Source organism: Panthera leo, chromosome B3 (genome assembly GCF_018350215.1).
Source record: "Panthera leo isolate Ple1 chromosome B3, P.leo_Ple1_pat1.1, whole genome shotgun sequence".
Classification (NCBI taxonomy): Eukaryota; Metazoa; Chordata; class Mammalia; order Carnivora; family Felidae; genus Panthera; species Panthera leo.
Genome location: NC_056684.1, coordinates 131,415,105 through 131,434,499, shown reverse-complemented (window position 1 = coordinate 131,434,499; position 19,395 = coordinate 131,415,105). Strand labels below are relative to the sequence as shown.

Sequence of the window (19,395 nt, the reverse complement as noted above, 5' to 3'; positions counted from 1 at the left end):
GACTTTTAAAGTTATATGAATCATGGGTCCCTTTGAGACTGTCTTGCAAATGCAGACTTTTGCAGACAATTTCAGTGGTTCAGATACCCCTCCCCCAATCCATTTGTGAGCCAGGCTGTGGGCCTAGAAGCCTCTTACAGATGAGGCAGTTTTTCCCCTGCTCTCAGTTTAGCAGGATCTTTCTTTCCTGATCTTTCTTTCTCCAGACGAAGGTGTTGGTAGGATAGAATATTTGTGAACAATTTAAGAGCTTTGTATTTTTTAGGAGAATAATTTGCCTCTGAAGTATACTTCTCCCTGCCTGTGCCTACACATGCCCTTTTTGAATGGCTTTTCTCTCCATTTGAGGTATTCATTTCCTCACTGGGACATCTTACTCTTTTTTTTTTTTTTTTTTTTTTCAGATCAGATTTTATTTTATTATATATTTTTAAATGTTTATTTGAGAGAGACAAAGTACTCATGCGAGCGGGCAAGGGGAGGAGAGAGAGGGAGAGAGAGAATCTTAAGCAGGCCTCCCAGCTGTCAGTGCAGAACTTGACACAGGGCTCAATCCCACAAACCGTGAGATCATGACCTGAGCCGAAATCAAGAGTCAGTTGCCCAACCGACTGAGCCACCCAGGTGCTCCATTTTATTTTATTTTTTTAAAGATTGTAAATAATCTCCATACCGTGGGGCTCGAATCTATAACCCTGCAATCAGGAGTCACACACTCCAGGGGCCCCTGGGTGGCTCAGTCTGTTAAGTATCCAACTTCGGCTCAGATCATGATCTCACGGTTTGTGAGTTCAAGCCCTGCGTCAATCTCTGTACTGACAGCTCAGAGCCTGGAAGCATGCTTCAGATTCTTTGTCTCCCTCTCTGCCCCTCCCCTCCTCGCCCTCTGTCTCTGTCTCTCTGTTTCCCTCCCAAAAATAAAATAAACATTAAAAAAAAGAGTTGCACACTCCAACCACTAAGCCAGCTAGCCTCTCTAAAGATTTTATTTTTAGGTAGCCTTTATACCTATTGTGGTGCTCGAACTCACAACCTGGAGATCAAGAGTCACATGCTTTACGACTGAGCCAGCCAGGCATCCCATGGACATCTTACTCTTCAGGGAAAAGCTCCTTTCATAGAGGAAAAGGAGGAATTGTGAGTGGGAATTCCTTCCTTGCTTTGATGGTAGACCCCCATCAGCAGTCTTCCTTACCAGATAGCACCTTTATGCCCACCCAAACCATAGGCGGGACAAGTTTTCAGCGAATGAGTGGATGGCTCATACTTCTATTTATGTATTAACCAAATTCACTGGCCAGTTGTTAAGCCCATACTTCATTTTTTGTATCAGAAACTCACCCCACCTGAAACACTGTGGGGGTTTTTTCTATTAACAAGACCTTAGCGTATGTTACTTTCTTAACCATATGCTGGTTTAGCAAATACTTTCCTGTTTGGCTCTCCAAACAGTTAGTTCATGAATAAATGTCACTTTATTTATTTGCTAGTGAACTGACAGGATATCCAGAGGCAACCTAAATTCTCAAGAATTAGCTTATGATGCTAATTTCACCAGAAGAAACTATGCATGTCACAAATCCTTTATGAGAAGTAGCAACATGTATTAGAACTAACTTTTCCATGCAGGGTTTCTGCACCCTTATGTAGTAGATTGCCCAAATGAGATGACTAAAATGTATGCAGTGTTCAGGTTTGTAAATAGGACAGAGTAATTACGTTATTTTGAATGAGCTTTAACTGAGCAGGCTAAGAAAGTGTACAAGTAATTTCATGCTGGCTGGCCGCAGTTCATTTTCTTTGTGAATATAAACACAATTTGCCTTTGTTCAGTTGTGTTACAGTTACGTATATTGCTCAGACTTTGACTTGACAAATTAATTTCGATGTCAGGTGAATTTCTGGCGGATTGAACTTTGTACCATTAGTTTCACCTGCAGGTGGCAAAGTAGGGTTCTACAGACAACAAGGTAGAGTTTTGGTGCCAAAGGAACTTGGGTTTAAATCCCTTGGGTCACTACCCATGTAACCCAAGAAAACCAACTTCTCAGGATTTTATTTCTTTCATGTGTGGTATGGCAACACATGATAGTAAGAATGATAGCTATTTACTGGGTACTGACTAGAGGCCAAGCACTGTACTAGATGCTTTACATATGTATGATTTATCCCTAAGTGTGATTGAGTTTCTTCCTTCTCCCACCATCTCAGTGATAGAGTGGACCAAAGATGGCCAGTGTCCAGACCAAGGTCCTGATGCAGGATACTTTTTAACTGGCAACTCTGATTTTTGGTGTAGAGTTAGCCACTTCCATTTTCCTTTTCATCATTTAAATTCACATTGGTTGAAATAATTTATTGAGGAGAAAATGGATTGGAGAACTAGGACTTGAGGTGTTACCATCAGCCAATTAAGTTCAGAGCTACCCTACTGAGAATTAAGGTAGCCATTATAATATCCTTTCTCTTCCAGAGTTTGGTGTGAATAAACTAGAAAATAACCTTAGTTCTCATTTACCTGTATTTTGCACTTACAGATAATATTTAGACAGTACATATTTGACTTTATTTTCATTACTGGCACCTATTTTGAAGTCAAATCTAGTTTGAATGGCAACTTAAGGAAAAGAACACATAAGTTCTTTATTACAGTATGATAACATAAAAATGAAGCATGTTCAGTAATGAAGACTGTATCTAAAGTTATACAATACTTGTATGTCACCCACTGCTAGAGTGCAGAATTTGCTGTAGACTATTCCAGTCTTAGCCTCTGGCTGGGGCAACTAGCAGTGACAGCCCCCAACTGATATTCAGGTCTTTGCTCTCGGTTTACTGTTTTCCCCTCCACACCACACCACACCACACTACTTTTCTATTGAGCCTTTGTCATTTTCCTAAAGAGAAGCAATTCAAGCGTTGATATTTTACCATAACTTATTTTAAAAGGAGAGAAAGAGAAGGAAAAGTTGCCAAAGACAAAATCCTGTTAGTGAAGGAAATAGTCAAGTATAGAATTTCCTATATACTAAAGATGCAGTATGAAATTTTATACTGTTCCAGAGGACTTAAAAACTGTGATAATAGGAGCTAATATGACTTGAGCACTTATCATGCTTGATCCACTCCTCTGAGTGCTTTGAATGTTTTTGCTTATTTTGATCCTCAGCAGTTCTATGAGTGAGGCACTATTCTGCTCCTCTCCATTTCACAGATGGGTAACACAGGTGTTCAGTGACTTGCTCATGGATCCAGGGCAGAAACCACAACCAGAGTAGTTCTTCTGGCTCCTCTTTGGTGGGCAGCTCTCTCCCCAGTCTGTAACTTTGGGCAAGTGACAGATGTCCTGCCATGGAGTTCATGCCCCTAAGGACAGCTCGGCACAGTGCAGCCTCCCAGATCTGATGGGGATTGTTTTAAGTACTCTTGAGATATTTATTATCGCTTATTTTAATTACTACAATTTATTATTTTGCTTAAAATATGTTTTTGAAGTTACATCAGGCCCAGAAAGATAATTCTGAGAAGGAACACAAGTCATAATTAGGCCAGCAAGACACCACCGGGAGTGCCCGAAACACTGAGGGCAGAGCTGTTCGACAGGGAGCCTTTCGTGAGCCCATCCCCTGGCAGAGTTGGAAGTGTCAGGCTGATGAAATTCCCCCAGGAGAATTCTCTGCTGAGTGATTTTCCAAAGCAATATCTGGTTGCACTGCTGTTGGTTGAACTTGGGGGCTCCTAGAGTCCAAATCTGCATACAAAGCAAACGTAGAGCCAGTGAGCCCATAGAAGTGCTTGCTGCCTTTCCTGATGGAGCTGAATCACTGCAATTTAGCTACTGTGCATGTTAGGTGTATTTCCACCTGTTACAGCATTTCACACTACCAAAGTGTTTTCATTCTGCTGTTTGCGAATTGTGAGCATGAAGACAGGGCCACTGGAAATTGTTACTACATTTTACTTGTTGTTGTTGTTGTTTTGTTGTTTTTTTGTTTTTTTTTAAAAAAAAATTTTTTTAACGTTTATTTATTTTTGAGACAGAGAGAGACAGAGCATGAACAGGGGAGGGGCAGAGAGAGAGGGAGACACAGAATCTGAAACAGGCTCCAGGCTCTGAGCTGTTAGCACAGAGCCCGACGCGGGGCTCGAACTCACGGACCGCGAGATCGTGACCTGAGCTGAAGTCGGACGCTTAACCGACCGAGCCACCCAGGCGCCCCTGTTGTTGTTGTTTTTAAGTTTATTTATTTTTGAGAGAGCGAGCGAGAGAACCCACATGTGCACGCGCTCAAGTGTGGGAGAAGCAGAGAAGGAGGGAGAGAGAGAATCCCAAGCAGGCTGTGCACTGACATGTCAGCACAGAGCCTATGTGGGGCTCGGGGTTCAAACTCATGAACCATGAGATCATGACCTGAGCCAAAGTCAGACACTTAACCAGCTGAGCCATGCAGGCACCCCAAAATAGTACTATATAGAATAAAATGTAACTGGCATTATGGTACTTAATTTAAAAATATTGAGTGTGTATTTCTGAGTTATGCACCTTTACTTAGTTAGGTACCCTTTGTGCCTTGGTTTTCAATAAGGAACAGAGTTTAAAAGGAAATCTATTAAACCCTTAAGTGTGGCCTCTGTTAAGGGGAACCTTATTAATCAAGAAGGGGAAAATCACTTTTCCATATTAAAAAAGGAAACAGTTTTGCTCTTTTCTTGGAGCATTTGTGTATATGGAAGAAGTATTGTAGTTAGAAAACCACCTCATAAAATATGTGGAGAAAACAATTATTTCATGTATGATGAAATCATGATTTTTAAACTTTGATTAATGAAAACAAGCATAGCTTTTTATTTAAGTTTGTTTTGTTTTTGAGACAGAGAGAGACAGAGCATGAGCAGGGGAAGGGCAGAGAGAGAGGGAGACACAGAATCTGAAGCAGGCTCCAGGCTCTGGGCTGTCAGCACAGGGCCCAGTGCGGGACTTGAACTCACAAACTGTGAGATCGTGACCTGAGCTGAAGTCGGTCGCTCAATCGACTGAGCCACCCAGGCGCCCCTATTTAAGTATTTTTTTTTTAATGTTTATTTTGATTTTTGAGAGAGAGAGTGAGCTAGCACGAGTTGGGGAGGGGCAGAGAGAAAGGGAGACAAAGGATCCGAAGTGGACTCCATGCTGATAGCAGAGAGCTTAGTGCGGGGCTTGAACTCACGAACCATGAGATCGTGACCTGAGCCAAAGCCCGAGGCTTAACCGTTTGAGCCATCCAGGCACCCTACAAGTATAGCTTTTAATAACAGAAGTCGGAGTTTCTTCATGTGTGTCTGTTCAGGATTTTAACCACAAAAGCAATTTTCTTGATTTTATAATCTTCAGATCTTTCATGGTAATATTAATTTAAGAACAGTGGAACTGTTGTGTGTTTTTGTTTTTTTTTTTAAGGCAGTGGAAAATACTTGGATAACATTCTTTCAGGTAATAGAAATTAACATTAACTCAATTCTTTGTTAAAATATATTTAGGCCCATATTCATTTGTAGTTCTAAAAGTTAATTCCTTTTATCTCTCCATGGCTCCCCTATCCCCACATCACAACCATATCTAGGTAACAGGAAACAATTATAATTTCAATCTAACAAAAATGAGTGTCAGAAAAACAAACAGCTCTTCATAAATATGCTCATTTCTGTTCTTTTTGCTTTTATGTTGCACTGTTATAACTTCTAAAAATACTGCTGGCACTACTCGCTGTCTGTGGCAAGATAGAAGAAATAATTAAGAGGAGTTCAGGAAAATATTAAAAACATTTTTCCCTGGGAATTAATTTATACATATACATACATATACATATATACACACACACACTAGAATCTGAGCCAAGTTAGTCTTTTAACCCCCTTGTCAATAAAAAGAGAAGAGCTAGTATTTATCAATTGCCCTAAAACATAGGCATTTGTGAATTAAGTTAATATGCCTCAGAAATCCCAAATTTAGAAAGAGAAAATTGATCTAGTTCATTTGTTGGAATGAGATACAAGAAATAGTCCTGTAATATAACAAAACAAACTGGTTAACTAAAATAATTGAGGAATGATAGGCTCTGGTTCACCCTCAGTTATGTGGGTTCTAAACAAAATGACCTTTTATGTACTAGTATAAAATAGAGCACACCAGCTTTGCCTCTGTTGAAACTGTGTACAGTGACATCTCGGTTATTTCTGTCGTTCTTGGGTAGTAAAATTTTGTGTATACTAAAAATTCCTATTTAATCTTAGTTTACTCTAAAGACATGTTGATAATTGTTTTAATCTTATAATTGAGTATCTTTCTCCATAGCCCTTATCAGTATCTGGCCTCCCTATATTTTGCTTGTCTTTCTCCCCCTACCGGAATGTAAGCTACATGAGGGCAGGAATTGTATTCTTTTGTTCCCACCACAGTGTTTGACACAGAGTCTTTCTTTTTAAAGAAACTTTTTTTTATTACGTTTCTTTATTTTTGAAAGGCAGAGAGAGACAGAGTGCGAGTGGGGGAAGGGCAGAGGGAGAGGGGGACACAGAATCAGAAGCAGGCTCCAGGCTCTGAGCTGTCAGCAGAGAGCCCCACGTGGGGCTTGAACTCACAAACCAGGAGATCATGACCTGAGCCGAAGTCGGACAGTATTTTTTGAAGAATGATCTTACTGTGTTTGGGGATCATTGTATTCTTCATAGCATCTTATTGTCCAGGATAGTAAACAGAAAACTTATCAGGGTCTCCTGGGGGGCTCAGTCGGGAAAGCGTCCAACTTTGACTCAGGTCATGATTTCACAGTTCCTGGGTTTGAGCCCTGTGTCAGGCTTTGTGCTGACAGCTCAGAGCCTGGACCCTGCTTTGGATTCTGTGTCTGTCTGTCTATCTATCTGTCTATCTCTCTCTCTCTCTCTCTCTCTCTCTCTCTTTCTCTTTCTGCACCTCCCCCGCTCACACTCTTTCTCAAAAATAAACATTAAAAATTTTTTTTTTCTTTAAAAGAAAAGTTATCAGCAGTCATCTGTATAAATAGTGATCCCAATTCATGCCTTGGACTTTCTTTCAGTATATCCCTTAAATTGACTGATCATTTGACTCTTTTCCTAAAAGTTAAATGCTACAACAACAGCAACAAAAATCTGGCCATTTGAGGAGTTCAGTTACTTGGACTTCAGTTTAATAGAAATGTGAGTGTAATTAGAAGATCAAAGTGTACTTTTGAATGCTGTTTTCTTAGTCCTCATGTGTGCTAGATAGAGTATAGTGATACTGTGTGTTATCAAGTTGATTATAAAATAGATAATATATTATTTGACCAAGGACAGAAGAAAATGGATCAAAATTAAATCAACAAGGGAAAAAACACTGTGTGCTTGAGGTACTGTGACTACCATACTATCTGTCAAAAGGAAGAGATACAATGCTTCATTATTTATGGCACACTCAGTGGAGAGGTAAGCTCCACGCTTGAATTAGGTTAATACCTGTTAACTACCCTTGTTAGATGATCTCTGCCTCGGATAGGCTTTATCTAGAGAGCGATCTCCTCTCATCACTTTCCTGATGAAAAGTCTTCTGACTTCTCCCTCGTCTAAGAAAAGTATCAGGATAAAATTATAGTTGCAATTTTATATGGGATTAACTTTTATCAAACTCAGTGCATCAGTGGCTTAAAAAACCCTCCAGCTAAATCTTGTGTCCCTTTGCTCTGTTTTAAAAATAGTACAACTAAAAGACTCTTGAAATAATTAGACAAGAAATGACTTGGGGATTAGGAAAGGGTTTACATTCTGACAAGATGTGGACCTGCTTATAATAGCTCTGTGTCTCTTTAGATGACTGTGATTTGGGGGACACTTTTCACCCAAGCTCAAAAAAAGTTGGGTTTTTTTTTTGAGTTTTATTTCTTTATTTTGAGAAAGAGAGACCGAAGAGAACGGGCAGAGAGAGGGAGAGAGAGAATCCCTGAACCATGAGATCATGACCTGAGCTGAAATCAGGAACTGGATGCCTAACCAACTGAGCCACCCAGGTGCTCCCCTAGCTCAAAAATTCGTAAACTATCTTTTCCTCTGAACAAAAAGCTTAATTAGCAAATCACCTTAGTTCATTTAAAGGAAGTCAGCCATATTGTGTCTGAAAAGGCAAAGTTTTGTAAGTGTAACTTTTGTTTTTAATGTAGTTTACATAGTAGGCACAATTATCTGTACCATTTTAGTGGAGGAGCTGTGAAAAATTCTAAACAGCTATGGAGAAATTATCAAATAACTTTATGAAAACTACTGACGTGTTCAGAACAAAATAGGAAAGAAAGTGTAAAAATGTCTGACAGTGGGAGAAGTGTCACAAAAATGTATTTGGTGCTAATCGAGCATTGATCTAGAGGATGCCAGAAGATTCGGTGGTTTAGAGGCTTATTTACTGGAATGAGTTTCCCACAGGTCAGGTCAGCTTGCTGCGTCACCAGTGAGAGTAGACAGAGCCTCGGAGAAAGAGAATCCACATGGAGGTAGTTTCTTATCGGGAAAGGTACTGGGAAGTTAGATAAGGAGCAGTGGGAGGCAGGAATCAAAAGCCAATAATTAAAGGCCAGGTTGTAAGGAAATTTTTATTACAATTAACCAAGCCTATAAATAAGATAGGACATGCATAACCCAGAAGATTTGGACTCAAAAGAAGACACATGGGGGAGAAAAAAAGAAAAGACACATGATTCTGGGAAAATCTAGACCAAGAAATGACTGGTAGTAACAGTTTAAATTTAGGGCACATGGGGCCTGTCTGTACCAAGGTTTTTTTTTTTTCAACGTTTATTTATTTATTTTTTTTTGGGACAGAGAGAGACAGAGCATGAACGGGGGAGGGGCAGAGAGAGAGGGAGACACAGAATCGGAAACAGGCTCCAGGCTCCGAGCCATCAGCCCAGAGCCTGACGCGGGGCTCGAACTCACGGACCGCGAGATCGTGACCTGGCTGAAGTCGGACGCTTAACCGACTGCGCCACCCAGGCGCCCCTGTACCAAGGTTTTTATATTTCTTTCTTTCTAAATAAGGTTCTAGTGTATCCTAACTTTAAATAAAGGAAGAAATTTGGCCAGTCATATTTTCAAGGAAGAAGGATGCTTGATTCAAGTAAGTTTCATTCTATTTTCTCAGGCACACCTGAAGAGATCCTATCTGCCAAGTTTACATACTCAGAGCGAATATAACAAGAGTGCTTTTAAGTTTTATCAGCACAGTGATAACAAAGTTCACCACAACTCTGTGAAGAAGGCAGGGTACATGTTATTTTCCCTATGAAGAAACGGACTCTGTGAGGAAGTGACTTAGTCCGGAGCTGATGAGTGGCGGAGTCAGGACTCAGAGGTGGAGCCTTGTGACTTCAGTCTAGTCCTCTTTAGACTACCCCGAGCTAGTGATCACTATCAGAATTTCACGCATGGCCCCCTAGAGAAAACCTCAAAATTACAGCAGGTACCAAAATGGCAAAAGTTGAAATCTCTTTCATGGCTTTGAGAAATGTGATTGAACCTACAAGTGAAGTAATGAAACAAACAGCAATTAAATTGGCTAAAGTAATGTGAAGTTGTATATACAATAAGTTATGTTTCTAATCACTCTGGGAAATGAAGTAGTCTTCATAACTTTGTCTAATAACCAAAATTTATTCTTTTGTCCAAACAACTATTTTTAATGCCAGTCTCTGGAAGGATTTATAAACTTCTCTATTCGTCTTAAACAAACGAACACCAGTCGTTGTGGTTAAATATATGACTAATGTTTAAGAGTTATTTGTTCCTTTGATAAATAACTCTAGACTACAGTGTTTTTGTAATTCTTTATAGCTTCTTTTTAAAGGGTTTTTTCTTGGTATATATGTGTTCCCTCTTGCTGGAAAAAGTATTACCCATCATTTCCTGCTGCTTCTAACATGCTATTTAATAAGCCTTTCCTTTTTCCTTTTTGTTTGTTTGTTTGTTTATTTTGAGAGAAAGAATGTGAGTGGGAAAGGGACAGAGAGGGAGGGAGGGAGAGAGAGAGAATCCCAAGCAGGCTCTGCACTGTTGGCACAGAGCCTGACACAGGGCTCAGTCTCACAAACCGTGAGATCATGACCTGAGCTGAAATCCGTGGTCTGACATTTAACTGACTGAGCCACCCAGGCGCCCCAAGCTGTTTTCCCTTTAATTTGTCATCTTTTAACCTAGCTTGAATTGGATAACCAATTCACTTAACTCATTAAAAATATTCGAATTGGATAACCAATTCACTTAACTCATTAAAAATATTCATGAAATAAGGAGAAAAAGTTCAGGGGTGCCTGACTAGCTCAGACGAGGAGTGTGCTACTCTTAATCTCAGGGTTGTGAGTTTAAGCACCCACATTGGGTGTAGAGATTACTTAAATAAACTTTTAAAAAAGTGAAAAAAAAGTCCATAAAAGAGACAGAAGAAATTTCTTTTTTGTTGGGACATAGACTTTAAAATTGTGACTTCGACATATATTTTTCATTACACAAACACATTTTTGCCTATTCTATGTTATTCACTTATGTTCTAGTAGTTGAGATTTCTGAGTATTGTCCAACTGTACAAAATCTTGATCTAAGTATATGTATTGGGAAATAGAAAATATTAACTCATGGCTAGATTCATCTATTTCTGGCTCTTTTTTTCCTTAGACTTTTTCAAATGAAATGAACTTGATAAACATTTGAAAAGTAGAATTTTTTAATTCTGTACTTAAGGGGTGCCTGGGTGGCTCAGTTAGTTGAGTGTCCAACTTTGGCTCAGGTCATGATCTCACAGTTCGTGAGTTCAAGCCCTGCATTGGACTTGCTGCTCTCAGTGCAGAGCCTGCTTTGGATCCTCTATCCTCCTCTCTCTCTGCCCGCTTTCCTCCCTCTCCATCTCTCTCTCAAAAATAAGTAAAACATTAAAAAAAAATTCTGTACTTGATTTTAATTATGAGTATTTCTAATTTAAAAAAAAAAACTTTTTTGAAATGAAATTCACCTAACAAAAAATTAACCGCCTTAAAGTAAGCAATTTGGTGACATTTAGTATATTCACAACAGCACCTGTATCTAGTTCCAAAACATTTTCATTACCCTAGAAGGAAATGCTGTACTTACTAAGCAGTTAATTCCCTCCCTCTCCACCAACCACCAGTTTATTTTCTGTCACCGTGGATCTATTCTGGATATTTCATTTAAGTGGAATCCTACAATGGGGTGCCTGGCTGGCTCAGTTGGTAGAGCATGTGATTCTTGAGGTTGTGAGTTCAAGCCCCATGTTGGGAGTAGAGTTTACTTTAAAAAACAGAAAACAAGGCTACATCTTTAAAAATAAATAAATAAATGGAATCATACAATATGGGACCTTTTATGCCTGACTTCATTCACTTAACCTGTTTTTGAGGTTCATTCATATTGTAGTATGCATCTACTTCATTTTTTATGGCTGAGTAATATTCCATTGTGTGTCTGTTCCACAGTTTGTCTGTGCTTTCATCTACTGATGGATGGTTGGATTGTTTCTACCTTTTGGCTATTGCAAATATTGCTGGTATGAATATACATGTACCTGTTTTCATTTGGGTATATATCTAGGAGTGGGATTGCTGGGTCATATGATGATTGTATGTTTAACTTTTGAGGAATTGCCAAACTTTTCCATAGTGACTGAGCCATCTTACATTCCCACTCGCAATGTCTGAGGGTTCCAATTTCTCCACATTCTCACCAGTGCTTTTTATTTTTTATTTTTAAAATTATAGCCAGCCTAATGGGTGTGAAGTAGTATCTTATTGCAGTTATGACTTGCATTTCTCCAATAACTAATAATGTTGAGCATCTTTGCATGTGCTTATTGGCCATTTGTATATGTTCTTTAGAGAAGTGTCTTCAAGTCCTTTGCCTATTTTTTAATCGAGTTGTCTGTCTTTTTAATGTTGTGTAACAGTTGTTCATATATTCAGATACTAGACCCTTATCAGATACATGATTTGCAAATATTTTCTTCTATTCTTTTTATTTTTAATGTTTATTTATTTTTAGGAGAGAGAGAGAGAGCATGAGTGGGTGAGGGGCAGAGAGAGAGGGAGACACAGAGTCTGAAGCAGGCTCTAGGCTCCCAGCTGTCAGCACAGACCCTGATGGGGGACTCCAAACCCATGAACCGTGAGATCATGACCTGAGCCGAAGCCGGACGCTTAGCCAACTGAGCCACCCAGGCGCCCCTGTTTTCTTCTATTCTATAGTTGTCTTTTTCCTTTATTGATTTGGTCCTTTGATGTACACAGTTTTAAATTTTGATAAAGTCAAATTTATCTTTTTTTCCTTTGTTGTTCATGCTTTTTGTGTCATACCTAAGAATCCATTTCCAAATTCAAAGTCATGAAGATTTACCTCTGTTTTCTTCTAAAGAAATTCTAAAGAATTTCTTATATTTAGTTTGTTGATTCAGTTTGAGAAATTTTTATATATTGTGTGAAATAGGAGGGGTCTAATTTCATTCTTTTGCCTGTTGATCTTCAGTTGTCTTAGAACCATTTGTTGAAGAGACTGTTCTTTCTCCACTGAATGGTCTTGTTACTTGTTGAAAACCAGTTGACCATGGATGCACGGGTTTATTTCTGGACTCAATTTTATAACATTTATCTATATCTCTCTCTTATACTAGTACCTCACTATTTTGATTAAGGTAGCTTTTGTAGTAAGTTTTAAAATCAGAAAGTGAAAGTCCTCCTTTGTTCTTTTTCATGATCATTTTGGCTCTTTGAGTCCCTTTGTAATTCCATATGAACTCGAGAATTGGCTTTCTCTGTGAAAAAAGGCTATTGAAATTTTGATAGGGATTACATTTGAATCTGTAGATCACTTTTGGTAATCTTGCCATCTTACAATATTTAGTGTTCCAATCTATGAACACAGGATGTCTTTTCATTTAATTTCTTTCAGCAGTGAAGGGGTGCCTGGCTGGCTCAGTCAGTAGAGCATGCAACTCTTTTTTTTTTTTTAATGTTTATTTATTTTTGAGACAGAGAGAGACAGAGAATGAACGGGGGAGGGTCAGAGAGAGGGAGACACAGAATCTGAAACAGGCTTCAGGCTCTGAGCTGTCAGCACAGAGCCCGACGCAGGGCTCGAACTCACGGACCGCGAGATCATGACCTGAGCCGAAGTCGGCCGCTTAACCGACTGAGCCACCCAGGCGCCCCGAGCATGCAACTCTTGATCTCACGGTTATGAATTTGAGCCCCACATTGGGAGTAGAGATTACTTAAAAATAAGATCTTTAGGGCACCTGAGTGGCTTTGTCGGTTAAGCGTTTGACTTCAGCTCAGGTCATGATCTCATGGTTCGTGAGTTCAAGTCCTGCTTCAGGCTCTGTGCTCACAGCTCAAATCTGGAACCTGCTGCAGATTCTGTGTCTCCCTCGCTCTCTGCCCCTCCCCCACTCATGCTCTGTCTCTCTGTCTCTGTCTCTGTCTCTTTCAAAAATAAATAAAAAATAAAATAAAATCTTTAAAAGGGGTGCCTGGGTGGCTCAGTCCGTAGAGCACGCAACTCTTGGCCTCAGGGTCGTGAGTTCAGGCCCCACGTTAGGCACAGAGCCTATTTAAAAAAAGAAAAATAGTAATGATTTATTTCAGCAGTGTTTTCTTTGTTCAGAATACAAGTTTTTCCACCTCCTTGGTTAAGTTTATTTCTGAATTTTTTATTCTTTTGGATGCTATTATAAATGAAATTGTATTTTAATTCCCTTTTGAAGTTTCCATTCCTGATGTGTTAGAATCCATACTGATCTGTGCATATTGATCTTATACTTAGAACTTTGCTGAGTTTATTAGCTCTGGTGAATTTTTTCTTTTTTGTAGGGGCACTTTGGGGATTTTTAAAAAATGTATAGGATCATGTCTTGTTTACACAGAGATATTTTTCCTTCTACCTGTTTTGGATGCTTTTATTTCATTTTCTTACCTAATAGCTCTGGCTAGAATTTCCAGTGCAGTGTTGGATAGCAGTGGTGAACATGGGCGTATGTATTTTGTTCCTGCCTGATCTTAGGGGGCAAGCTTTCAGTCTTTCACTGTTGAATATGTTAGCTGTAGGTTCTTCATAAAAGCTTTTGATGTTGAGAAGTTCTTTTGTATTCTTAGTTTTCTTAGTATTTTTACTGGGAGAGGGTGTTGAATTTTGTCCAATACTTTTTCTGTGTCACTTTGGATGATTATGTATTTTCCTTTCATGTTAATAATATGTTACATTGATTTTTTTGTATGTTGAACTACTCTTGCATTTCTGGGATAAATCCCACTTAGTTGGTCATGGGGTATGATTCCTTTAATATGCTGTTGGATTCAGTTCACTAGTATTTTGTTGAAGATTTTTGCATCTGTATTTATAAAAGCTATTGGTCTGTAGTTTTCTGATGCTGTCTTTGGCTTGGGTATCAGGATAATGCTGGCCTATGGATGAGGTAAGGAGTGTGTTCTCTTCTCTTCTTTGATCCTTCCCCTCCACCACACTTTGTGTTTTGGATGGATTTTGAATTATTTTGGAAAGCTAATTATCCAAATGCTCGAGATTATTATCTAAGACAAAGCCTCCAAAATGGACTTACACGGAAAATTCTCTACCTGATAAGAATTGAACTACAACATTTTGTTGTTCAAACTCTACCTATCCATCTTAGAGAAAAAACCTATTTATATTTATAAAATCCTATGCAGTCAGATGTTGTTATTTCATTATGTATGTGTGTAAATTCTAAGGAAGCATTGAATCTAAAGATTATGGTGTTAGGAGATTTTAGTTACCCACATGTATGTAAACACTTCTAGCTGCAATTTTAGAAATACAATGCCTCCTTGGAAGTATTTAACAAGATATAAATTTGAATTTGGCTAGGCTTAACTACTTCATAAGGTAGAACTTGAACACAGGGGCAAGTATGAAAGCATATAATCAGTTAATGTTCAAATGTCCAAAATCTTAGACTCTCCTACAAATATAATAGCTAATCAGCAAGTAATTTGCTATATCTATTATTTTCAGCTGTTTGCACAATTAAGCTCCTTGCTTCTCCTTTATAAGATATATAAAAAACTAATAATGGTGCAATTTTATAAGTGTATTTCTCTTCTTATTTGATTTTCTATCTATATGGCATGAGTAATAAATGCATTGCTAAAATAAACAGCACATTTTAAGAATTAGTTTATTTCTTTTAGAATGTTCCTTTTTTAGAATGCTAGCAGATTATTCGTGTTTTTTCTTTTAATTATATCATAAGTTCACAGAAGGTACAACCACAAATTATATAAACCTATTGTGTTGTTTTTTGTTTTTTGTTTTTTTTTTTAAGTAGGCTCCATGCCGAACGTGGGGCTTGAATTTATGATTCCTAGATCAAGAGTTGCATGCTCTACCAACTGAGCCAGCTAGGTGCCCCTAATAGTAAGCCTATAGTTTTATAACTATCTAAATATTTGTGTTTGGAGCATTCAAGTCCAACTATATTTAAAGGGAAAAGTAATATATACAACAAGTATTTTTAAGTCCTTTTAATTTGGCTTAAAAGTGATATACTGTTATGACCCAAATAGTTTTAGATCCTAAAGGGTGCCCAGCTTTCTGGTTTATGGCAAAAAATAAGTATTTGTGGAATTAAGTGCATAGCAGTTGTATGTTTTACAGACCAAACATGGTACATTCAGTCCAGTTCTAAGATAAAAACATAAAACGGGGGTGCCTGGGTGACTCAGTTAGGTGTCCAACTTTGACTCAGGTCATGATCTCACGGTTCCTGGGTTTGAGCCTCACATGGGGCTCTGTGCTAACAGCTCAGAGCCTGGAGCCTGCTTCGGATTCTGTGTCTCCCTCTCTCTCTGCCCCTCTCCTGGTCATGCTCTGTCTCTCTGTCTCTCTCAAAAATAAATAAACATTAAAAAAAAAAAAGGATAAAACATAAAACGTAAATACATTTAACAAAATGTGTTGTAATCGGTCCATGTAAGTGTAAAAAATTAGAAAATTATTTTGGGAGGGGGTATATAATTGATTTTACTGGTGTTTAGCAAAGTGGGTGAAACAAAATAATCTTTTTTTTTTAAAGTTTATTTGTTTTGAGGGAGAGAAGGGACACTAGCACATGAGCGGGGGAGGGGCAGAGAGGGAGGGACAAAGAATCCCAAGCAGGCTCCCCACTGTCAGCAGAGTCTGACGTGGGGCTTGAACTCAGGAACCCTGAGATCTTGACCTGAGCCTAAATCAAGAGTTGGATGCTTAACCTGCTGAGCCACCCAGGCGCCCTTATTAAATAATCTTTTAAAAATATAGTAGTTTTCTAGTGGCAAAATGCATTGATTTAAGTTTTGCACTCAGTCCCCATGATGGAGGTGTGAAGGAGGTATTACACTTATTATTACCTTCTTTTACATTTGAGAAAACGGAATTGGTCTGATTGACTTTTCCACTTCCCAGTTAGCAAGTGAGTGTTAGAAATTAGACCCGGGACTTCAGATTTTAGGCATCAATTTCTTTCTGTTAAATGAGATTTTTCTTTTCTGTTTGTTGCAGTTCAAAAGAAATAAGGAATAATACTGTTTTCTATAAATGTGACATTCTGTCCTTAAAGACAACATGTAATTCATTTTATAAACATAATTATAACTTCAGAAAATAATTCACAATAAGACTCAGACTTGCTTCTATATTAAAGTGTGTTTGGATTTTCAAAACTGTGATTTCTATGCAGCTTTTCAAGGATAGGTTGTTCATACATTATCTCCTGCATAATGCTGGAGGGGCAGTGTGGTCTCATACAGTGGTTTTCACACTTGATCAAGGCACAGGAATTACTGGGAGTTTAATAGCTCAAGAAGCTCTCTAGGTAATTCTGGTAGAAGTGATCCACAGATACCTGGACAAACACTGGCTTTACAGTTTCACACACACACACACACACACACACACACACACACACACACACACACACACAATTATCTACTTCATAAGATAGTGGTGGTGATTCAATATATGATATTATTATAGTTCTTGGGACAGAACCTGGCACATAGTAAATGTTCAAGACATTTCGTTCATATATGATGGCTTGGGTGGCAACAAAGAAGCAAGAGAGCCTTCTTTTCAACAAAATATATTGAATTCCTGCACTATTCTAGCTGTTTTGTTATAAAGGGGAAATGGACACATTCCTCACTTTTGTTGAGTTTACTTGATTAATAGATTCATTTTAAAGGTATACATCCTTCCCTTGTAACAAATTGTAAGATAAAATGAATATCAAGGGCATGTTTGTATAGTTCTTCTTTTTCCCTGTAAATTAAAAATTCATTTTTTTAATTTGAACTGGTTATTGCAAGTTAAAGAAATAGGCTGGTGGTATTATTTCTCGTTTTATTGTTGCTTTAAAGCTGTATTTGCCAATACAGTGCCACTGGATGCTGGCAGCTGTTTAAGTCAGTTAAAATTAAATAACATTAAAAATTTAGTTTCTTGGTGCACTAACCACATTCCAGGTGCCCCACAGCTCACATGCAGCTAGTGGCTGCTATATTGGAGATAGAACATTTACATCATCATAGAAAGTTCTGTTCTACATGTTGCTCTAGATCCTAGAACAAAGCAGGGAATTTTTCCAGTTGCCTTGATCTGTAAACTGATTTTAAGGTAAACGTTAGTAGTGGCCCAAGGCTGTCATTTCAACGCCTACATGGATTAATAACCTCTCAGGTTGGCCAAGCCCATAGCTGGTATTGATTTCCCTGAACAGTTTCATTGCACAAGCAAGTGAGATTTAAATGCTAATATCTGGGCATTTTTTTAAACCTTCAAGCAATATACTTAAGTTGTCTTATTGGTTTAGGTATAGCTTTATGTGCACGCGCACTTGTGTGTGTGAGTGTGTGTGAGTGAGTGAAAGAGAGAGAGAGAGACAATTTACCTCCAGAGCATTACAATTGCTTTAAATTTGTATCTAATAAACTTTAGGGGGCAAATAAAAGTTGCAATTGCATCTATATTTCTAGAATTTACAATATTTATATAAATAATTTATTTATAGAAGCCAAATTCCAGAGTGGTGAAAAGTTGGACTAACACTATGTAGTCAGAATTCTTCTAGATATAACCCATTATACTTGTAAAATATTATGATAAATTTAGTATTTTGATAATTTTAAACCTAAACATTTTTTTCAGCACATGAGTTTTTTTTGTTAAAAACTCTGTAAAATTGTGTAGCACCTGCTACATTCTGATGTCTAGGCCATGAATGCATTTTTCTGTGCATAGTTCAAGAAATAGTCTGCGAGGGTAGTTGACTTTTCACCTTTATTTCCTGCATGTGTCTATATATATACCTATAAGAGGTGTTCTTTTCTTCAGGTTTTGCTATGGTGTCCCTTTTTGAGAAGGGAAGCCATAGGAGTCTGTTCTCACTTGGTCCCAGGTCATGGATGAGAGCAATTAGGAGAATAGAGGGAGCCTGGGTGGCTCAGTTCAGTGTCTGACTTTAGCTCAGATCATGATCTTGCGGTTCACGGGTTCGAGCCCGATGTTAGTGGTGCTGACAGCTCAGAGCCTGGAGCTGCTTCGGATTCTGTGTCTTCCTCTCTGCCTCTCCCTGGCTTGTGCTCTGTCTGTCTCTCTCTCTCAAAAATAAATAAAAAATATTAAAAATAATTTTAAAAAAAGATAGAAATTCTCTTGTACGTTTCTGCCTCCTTCAATGACTTTCCCTCTTTCCAGATCACTTACTTCAGTCTCTGGTACCACAACAAGCAAAATCAGCGCCGTTGGGTAGATTTGGAAAAGCCTCTCAAGAAGCAGCTGGATAAATATGCATTGGAACCTACCGTCTATTTTGGAGTGGTGTTTTACGTGCCTTCAGTTTCACAGCTGCAGCAGGAGATTACCAGGTGAGCACTAATATGCTCTTTGTTTTTAGGAAATAATCTAATGAGATTAAAAAAGTGACACCAAGGTTAAAGTCAGGAGATAAGACTAAACATTGCCCTCCTGCCCACATATTTAGCCACATTATTGCAGGGAGGTTCTGGTATGCAGTGTGTCAGAGTATTTTATTGTGTGTTGCATGAATTATGGTTTCACTAGGCACAAAGGAGTGATTAAAGGGGAAGATGATGTTTTTATCCTGGCTGTGAACTCTTCTTGTTGTGATGTTTCCTTCAAAGTTTTTGTTGATTTGTTTCTGATCTTTGTTAACACTGAAATGAGAGAGGAAATTTTAAAAAGTCGCAGAATCTGTCTTCATCCCTCAGGGAAATGTGCAGATGTGCAGAGGGGTTCTTACAGTTCTTTGACTTCAGTAGCTATAGTCTGTAGATAGTTGGGAGG

The 19,395-nt window shown here is 38.4% G+C and overlaps 1 protein-coding gene across 6 annotated transcripts in view; it reads left to right on the top strand.

The window, feature by feature from the left end:
• The window catches only part of PTPN21 (protein tyrosine phosphatase non-receptor type 21), an 83,229-nt gene that overhangs the window by 13,977 nt on the left and 49,857 nt on the right, over positions 1-19,395 (top strand). For all 6 annotated transcript variants that reach the window (XR_006204003.1, XR_006204002.1, XM_042944016.1 and 3 more), the window contains exon 3: positions 18,787-18,956. Coding sequence is in view for 4 of the 6 variants with exons in the window: in XM_042944016.1 (XP_042799950.1) it covers positions 18,787-18,956 (170 nt within the window). In the remaining 2 variants the exon portion in view is untranslated. The remainder of the gene's footprint in view (positions 1-18,786; positions 18,957-19,395) is intronic.